Below are 8,288 nucleotides of genomic sequence, written 5' to 3' on the forward strand. Positions count from 1 at the left end.
AAACGTATTTCCTATGATTGTGGGGAGGGGACATCATCGTCACAGCAGTTTGTAAAACACTGCCCTGGGGTTTCCTCATCAAAAAGGCTCATTCCCGGGGCACCTGGATGGCTCAGTTGTTAAGCGTCTGCCTTCAGCTCAGGTCATGATCCCAGGGTCCTGGGATCGAGCCCTGTGTCAGGCTCCCTACTCTGCGGGAAGCCTACTTCTCCCTCTCCCACTCCCCCTGTTTGTGTTCCCTCTCTCGCTGTCTCTCTCTCTCTGTCAAATAAAATCTTCAAAAAAAAAAAAAAAGGCTCATTCCCTCTTAGCAGGTTTGCCTGAGCACCGGACTGTGTCCGGCCTCAGACCTGTGAAATCCTCTCTGATGCACCAAAACTCATGACGGGCAGCCCAGCCCACCCACGAGATACAATGCCTCTGGAGTCAGCCCTGGTTTGGTTTAGAATCCACCCCGACCCTGTAAGGCAGGTAGGTCTACCCCCATTTTACAGATGAGAAAACTAAGCACAGACAGGTTAATTAACTGGCCCAAGGTCATTCAGGTGGTAAGTGGCAGACCCACGATTTGAAGACCAATGGCTTGGCTAGGGACCAGATCCAAACTCCCTGGGAGTAATAATGGTGGCCACCCCCAAGCATTGTTAGCCCAGAGACGCAGGAAAAACACGGAGCACTGTCATCCGACACACAGCCATCAGTCACTCGGTAACATCAGGCAGCCTGATCCCTTGCCATGCTCAGGTTAGGAGGAGCCTTACGATGCACCTGCCCTAAGTGCCTTCTGAGAGACTGGTGTGGAATTCTGCAAGCCTTAGCAATCAGGATGGCATCTGCAGAGGAACAGCCTCATGGCAGCCGGACAGATGGGGCCCAAGGTGTTCCCAGAGGTCAGTGAAATCCTGCTGCTCTTTACCCAGCAGAACCTCGTCCCTTCTCTCCTGGGAGATAATTCCTGGCTTTCAAAAAAGGCCTGGCTCGACCTCCCTCCAGCCCCCCACCCGGAGCATCCTCCCCTCTTCCCACCTCACACTGGCCCAGGAGAAAGCCTGGGTCCCGGGGCTGAGCCCTCCACCAGCCCACCCCACTTCTGAATTTTCATTCTTCTTTAACTGGGTTTCTTTCTTTTTTAATCCAGTTGGCTTTTAATTGCACATATCAGCAACCATTGAATAATGATTTTATCTATATTCTAAATTTAGGGCAGTTAAATGCAAAGCAAAATGCAGACACTTTCTTGTGTCTTAATTGAATGAAGGTCACAGCTATAACAACATTTAATTGAGCTATTTTTCATTATCATATTTTAATGACTTTGCACTGACAGTTCGCCTGCTTCTGAGGAAAGAGCATGATGGAGTCGTTTATTTCCCTATTTAGTTATTGTTTGACAACATCAGCTTCGATTAAGCCCCTGCTTTATAGAACATTAATCATATTTGAATGAGCAAGGGGTATAAATGTAAACACATCTCCCTTCCCGCCACCAAAGCCCGCGTCCCCACACGGAGGCTCGCTGAACACACGCTTCACAGCCATTGTCTGTTTGCATAATAGCCAACAACAGCCTGACCAACAATTCCCAGCCTTAATTGTTACCACCCCTATCTCACCCTTGCACCTTTCAGGAAGAAGTTATGATCTTCCACTTCTGAATGCTCAATAATTGTGTCATTTATCTCAATTTGCAGTTCAGTCTTTAGGCAGCTATTGGCAAACTGGCATTAAAAAAAGAAGGGATAGACAACATCCTGGCCAAAGGAGATTTTCATTTCCAAATAATAATCAGTTTAATTTGCCCACATATGACCAATGATTCATGTTCAGATTTAATAATCAGGATCACATAATCTGATTATAGGGGAAATAATTTGTTTACAACCCCCAATTTACTGCTCAGAATTCCATTATCTCTCTTCAGCCATTGGTTTTTAAGAGATACTAACATGACCCAGGGGAACCGAAAGCAAACTATTATATTTCCTACAATTAGATCTTTGCATAGTCTTAACCCCAAGCCCCTACATAAAAAAGAACAGAAACAGCATGGAGGAAACCCCATAAATAAAATGAATATATAATTGTGCTCAAAGAATAGCTCTCCCAGAGAGGCGGCTCTGCGAATCCATTCCTCCCGCACTCGGGCACATCTGCCGGGCTCGACGGGTTTGTGCACTTAAACGTAATCACCGTGTGGCTTCTAAAAAGAAATCCTGCTTAGAGACGGTCACCGCGGGCCATGCTCAGCTCGGAGGCAGCCCTCTCGCTGCTGCCTTTTAAAGATTTTTAAATTGCACAAGTTCTTCGGATCCACTTCGCTGAAAGAGTCCGCATCCAGGGGAAAAGTTGGACATGATGCAATTTCTGGAAAGCAGGTCCTACCCTGTTCCCATCTGAAAACATAGTTCTCTGCAATTGAGCGGCCTTACCCCAGAGCAGTCAGAGCTGCTTTGAGAATAGCATCTCAGCTCTTTTTTTTTTTTTTCCCAAAGCAAGGAAATGGATGTGCATTGATGTAATTTAGTACCTTAGAGACGCGGACAAATTAGTGTAGAACATTATCACTAGTTAATTATGAATGACCGATTAATCAACCTAATCTAATATTCCACATTATGTTGATGTTATTAAAGTGCATCATGAAAATGACAGATAGTCTTCATTTGCTTTCTTTGGCCAAATGTGCACTCTGCAGTCATGATGTCAAAAAAAAAAAAAAAAGTTTGCCAGTTTTAATATTAGAGAGTTAAATAATTAAAAAGAAGGTTTACCTGCACTCTGGCTTCTGTGAGGTTTATTTTCATGGCTAGCTCTTCTCTGGTGAAGACATCGGGGTAGTGTGTTTGGGCAAAAACTGCCTCAAGAGCTTCCAGCTAGTAAAAGGAAAAAATATTTACTGGTGAGAGGCTGTGGCAAGGTGAGAGGAAGCAGATGCATATTTCAAATTTGCAAGGAGCGGTGAGAATATAGTTGCACAGATCAACTGGGGGAGGAAGAGGGAGAAGAAAGCTCTTTGAAAAGATCCCACAGAATTAAAATTTTAACCACGGGTGACTTAGGAGCTAAGACTCACTAACGACATCGGTGCTCCCCCAAGAAATAAGAATAAGAAGAGAAGCACAAATATTTATATGCTTTTCCATTTAAATAGATTCATAGGAATCAAAGGCTCTAAGGGGGGGCCTTATGAGTCAGAGCAATCCACACAGCCTTCCCCATAGGACATAGGAGAACAGGAACAACTTGCAGAAGCCCTCACTGTGTCAGGCCCCCAGAAACTCCCAAGAGGTATTTGGGCCACCTTCCTGACAGCTCCAGTTTGCACAGATCTAAGAAGAACCCAGGTCCAGGAAATACAGTATGAGGGTCCCACTAGTAGCCTTTCCATTTATGGACGGCAATATCTTCTACAAATCAGTCAGTTTCTTGGGCCCCAGTCCTCCCATCTATCTGCTGGGATTAAGAATGTCCTACCTGCATTTCTCAATGTTCAGATGATATTGCTGATGTGGAAATGTTCCCCCAAACTACCAACCTAGGGCAAATGTGAGTGATCACTATTGTCCCTTTATTTCCTGTCTGGGATCAGAAGATCCAAGTCATCTACTCTCTCCCCAAACAGATTTCTTGACACATAAAGCACTCAAGAAAACAGAAAGATCCAGTTTCCATAGTTGGCTTTATTTTAAAAGACAAAGAAGAGCTGCTCAAACTCTGAAATTTTGGGAGGCAGGAAGTCGCTGACTCTCAGAAAGGGAGCGCCGTCATTACCTGCTGAAGAGTAAACGTCGTCCGGTTCCGGCGCTGTTTTCTGCGCAGAAACCCATCATCGAAATCTCCTGGAGAGTGGTTGCCAAAGGGTGCAGTGCCTACTGGGAGCAAACTGAATCAGCCTGACCGGAGGGCCTCCCTGTCCTCACACCGACCCTGGACACACATGCTCATTCAGAGGCACCTCCAAGCAGAGTCCTGCCTGTCCCAGAGCATCTTTCTCTGCTGCTCTCATTGGGGCCCCTTCTCTTCCACTCTCTTGTGCTCTCTCTCTCCTCCAGTAACCTTTGACTTTAGGCCCCAACTATGTTTATTTCATCAGGCAGGTGGAGACCTTCTCCCTCAAGAAAGCCAAATCCGCTTTTCTTGTGAAATTCTGGACTCTGTGCCAGGAAGAATCACCGGCTTGAGGCAGAGCCTTCACTTGCCCTTTGGTTTCCAGCTGCACCTGCGTCCAATGTGCCTTGAACTCATCCCCTACCTCGGATTCTTTCATAGAAGCCTCCACAGTTCGTCTGCTCACCTGCTAGTTTACTTTCCCTTGTTTCTATAAACAACAAGGCTGACCGGCTGGGGGTTGGGAAGGAAGAAAAACACCAAGCGCTTTCACTGCACATTTCTCCTAGAACTTCAGGACACAAGGAGGTAAGAAGTTTATAAATGAATATTAATTACTGTTGGTCACAGCTCATCAGCACCATAGTGGATCTGTTATATAGATGTCAATTAACAAGAGGTCTGCACCCATAGCCAACGTCCTGAATTCCAAGAGACTTAGGCAGGGCCACTCTCAAAGGGCATCCCACCCTCTGGCCAGGCTCATAAAGGACCCATTGCTCTCACTTCCCTGAAAAGAAAAGCGTCCTTTCCACCACCCTCCCCAGCAGCCTCCAAAGCTCATATAAAGCCAGAACAGAATTCGGCCCCAAACGTGCATTCAGATCATTTTCCGAATATGCACCATTTACTCCACAGTCTACAATGGCTTCTTAGAAAAACAAATGAGCAAGTTCCCATTAGCCAGTGAATGCTGTACCTGCCATGGGCTCTGGTCTCAGAAGCACTGCCTGTTTGGCATTCGGAGCTGGCAAGCCACACAGGCAACCTCCCTCAGAAAGACCTCAGTCCCAAAGAAGCATGGTCCTCTGGACTTTTTAAAATTCTATCTACTAAGGGGGGTCCCTTCTACTTATTATTCTGCTCTCTAGTGCCCCATCCTTTGCCACAATACCCCAGTCTCTCCTGAAGCCTTCCCCTCCAGCTTCTTGTCCAAATTGCACTCTTCCTCAAAACCCTAGTTACAAAGATTTCTCTCCAGCTCATTGGCAACTTCAAAGGGACAGCCTCAAAGCAGCCTTATTTCCATGATTTTGCAGGAAACCAAATGGTCTCTCTTTGATTGGTGAGGATGGAATGCAGACTCTGAGATGCTCCAAACATTATCTGCCTCAGCCTTCTAACTTATACCTGCTGGTCCAAAATTTTTCTACAACATGTGCACATAATATCTGTAAGTGAAACATTATGTGCCTAATTGAATCCTAAAAAAGACCAATGGCCCATCGAATTAATAAGAACAAATAGAAAAGATGAAAACATGAGAAGAGGCTTTTTACTTAAAAATAAGTAGAAATGTTGATAATACGAAAATGTTAAACGCTGCCGATAATTAAACAAAACAATGAACTACTATTTTCACCATTTTGACAAAAAAAAAAAAATAAGGTGCATAATGATACCCAGTACAGTTAAGAGTGTAATAAAATGTGCATTTTCATTAATGATTTGTAGGAGCATTAATTGGTGCAGCCTTATTAGAGGGTAATTTGACAATATTCATCAAAGATTTAAGTGCACATATACATATTTAATCTATGAATTAGGTAAAGTATGCTAAAATAGAAAAAGAAGAACATTCCTGGCAACACAGTAGAAGGAAAAAAAAAGAACTGGGAACAGCCAAAGTTCCCACCAGTACAACATATAATGAAATATTACACAGCTGTTTAAAAGAAATCAGTAGATCTGCATATATTGGCATGGAATAATCCCCAAAACATGTTACAAAGTAAAAAAAGCAACGACCCAAAGGATGTGGAAGTATGATCTCAGCATAAAAAAGGCATAACATATAGAAAGAAAAAGTGTGTTTTTCTTAAAGGAATCACAAGAAACCAATAATAGGGAGTATCTTTTTAAAAAAAAAGGTGGAGAGGAAGGAGGATTTCACTTTTCAATGTGTAGGTTTCTGTTCTGTTTGAATTTCCTAAGCAGGTATATGTAGTACTTTTTAATTCAATATTAGTAAAATTATCTGAGAGGTGAGATGATGAACCATGTTTTGCTTTCTTCTTTATGCCTCTCTAGATTAATAAGGAATAAAAATTAAAAAGCTCCTAAGCTGAGGGAGATGTCATACTCCAAAGGTCTGTTCTCAGCCCTGCAAAGCACAGCAGATCACCTCCCCAGCAACACTAAACTGACAAAAAAAAAAAAAAACACCCCTTTCTGCAAAACTAGCTCAGAAATACATCTGCAGAGGGATAACAAGGCTCTTAAAGACACATCTCCTTTCTTCTGGTCCTAGCACTCAGAATCAGCATTGAGGTGGGATGTGCCTGGGGTGTGGGAAAGAAAGGTGAGCAGCCAACAATTCAGTGCACTGGGGCCATGATCGGCCAGGCCAGGACTCACCCTAAGTGACTTCTGCAACCCACCCTGTAGACAGGGCTTTTCCCCTAAGTTATCCAAGCAGCCCACCACCTGCTAAATACCCACATCTTGACCTTCCCCTCTTTAACCTGAGGAGTGGGCTGTGCCATACCCATCAGTCCAAACCCCAGGTTCAGAAGTGCAGAGTAGTTGTGTCCTCCGCACATGCAAAGGTCCCTCCAGGCCTGGGGTACAGTGTCAGGGGATGCACCTCCTAAAACTGGGCAGCACGGGTCCTTGGAGATTAAAGGAGGTGAAATGCAGACAAGTGTCTGGTCTTCCCTTCTTAGGAATGCTGACTGACCTAGCAGGGCTTAAACACGGATCCTTAGCCTCCTTTAGAAAATTCTACTGAACTCTTAAAAGCGTCCATGGTTAAGACAAAAACAAACTTTCTGAAATCCCTGGGCATGTTGGCCATCGGAGGCCCAGTTACTGCTCCAGGTAACTGGAGACAAGGTGGATGAGGTCCTCTGATGTCTCAAGCCCCTCAGTGCCTCACCGCCTTTGCCCTCCCCCATGCCTCCCTCGATTTCCTGGCCTCCAAAATTCTCCCACCCCACAAATAAATCAAGGGAGTAGGTTGTCAAAGCCAAATCCTGGTATTCCTCCCAGTTATAAAAGTTCTAGTATCTCACGGCTGAGACTCCTGCTCTGAGGAAGATGCTGTTACAAGTCCAGAAGGTATGGCTTTGCATTTGTCTAATGCCCACCCAGGGGGTCCCCCCAGGCCCTGTGTGGGGGCACCAGAGAGCCAAGCTGTCTCCTTCTCACAAACCTACTCCCACCTAACAATCCAGGGCAGAGAACACATGAGGGATCCTGAGGCAAAATGTCTTCTAAGGCCTGGAGACCCTCAAACTCTCAAACCCTGGCCATGGGGCTGCCCCTGGGAGTGGGGAGTGGTTGGTGTCTGGGCTCAGGAAACCCAGTGAGTCACAGGGGAGGAGCCAGGCCAGGGCACTTGGGGTGGTGGTGGGCTGGGCCACCTAGTTCCAGAGGGCAGCAGTGGCCCAGAACAGACGTTAAAGCTTCCCTGAGCAGGACGGCCCTGCCCTCCAAGGGAGAGCAGCCTAGCAATTGGTCGTTCATGGCTCATGGTCGGTGTCAGGACGATGAGGGCCAACTCCCTACTCCACCTTGGTTTTTCGGGATGTTTGCAAAACACCGTGAAAGATTGATGCGGCCCCCAGGGCCCGGGAGACCCGATTAGAGGCGTGACACCAGCATCTGTGCTGGGAGGACCCGGCGGGTCCCTGCTGTGCGAATAGCCCCGGGCCAAGCGGCCCAGGCGGGGAGGGAGGTGGGAGGCAGGTGGCGACAGGGCGGAAGGCTGGAGTGAGATGTAGGGAGGAGGCCAGGGGCACCCGTACCCACCTCCCGGCGGCTGCAACCCTCGCGGAGCGGGAACCCATCCACCCACCCACCCGCCACGCTGCGGCCCCGGAGCTTTCTGGCCAGCTCCGGGCTGTTCGGAGCGGCCCCGGGCGCGGCGCTTACTCACCCTCTAGCTGTGGCGGGCAGTGGAAATAAAACATCGCCGACGGCCGGATCAGCTGGACGGCGGGGCCTGGGGAGGGTGACCGCTGGACAGACAAGGAGCGCGTATCTCCGGCCTGGCTGCAAAGCAAATAGCGATAGAGTCTAAGTCTCCCTCTGCCCGCGCCCCGGACTGGCCCTAGTGCGCACTGGGCGCCCTCCTCCCGGAAGCCACCACCCTCCCAATGCCCTAAGCCCACTGTGGGGACTGAAGGCGACACGGCAGCTCCGTCTTAAGCCCGGTCCCCGTGGGACAGCCCTTCGGT

At 47.3% G+C, this 8,288-nt stretch overlaps 1 protein-coding gene across 1 annotated transcript in view; it reads right to left on the reverse strand.

Annotated features, from left to right (window-relative positions):
* Positions 1-8,021, reverse strand: part of DRGX (dorsal root ganglia homeobox) — a 27,228-nt gene extending 19,207 nt beyond the window's left edge. The window contains exons 1-3 of the mRNA XM_035020383.1: positions 7,988-8,021; positions 3,772-3,869; positions 2,772-2,873 (exon numbers count right to left, since the gene is read on the reverse strand). Coding sequence (XP_034876274.1) covers positions 2,772-2,873; positions 3,772-3,869; positions 7,988-8,021 — 234 coding nt within the window. The remainder of the gene's footprint in view (positions 1-2,771; positions 2,874-3,771; positions 3,870-7,987) is intronic.
* Positions 8,022-8,288: the final 267 nt, after the last annotated feature.

Source organism: Mirounga leonina, unplaced genomic scaffold (genome assembly GCF_011800145.1).
Source record: "Mirounga leonina isolate KUSES-001 unplaced genomic scaffold, KU_Mleo_1.0 Mir_114, whole genome shotgun sequence".
Lineage (NCBI taxonomy): Eukaryota > Metazoa > Chordata > Mammalia > Carnivora > Phocidae > Mirounga > Mirounga leonina.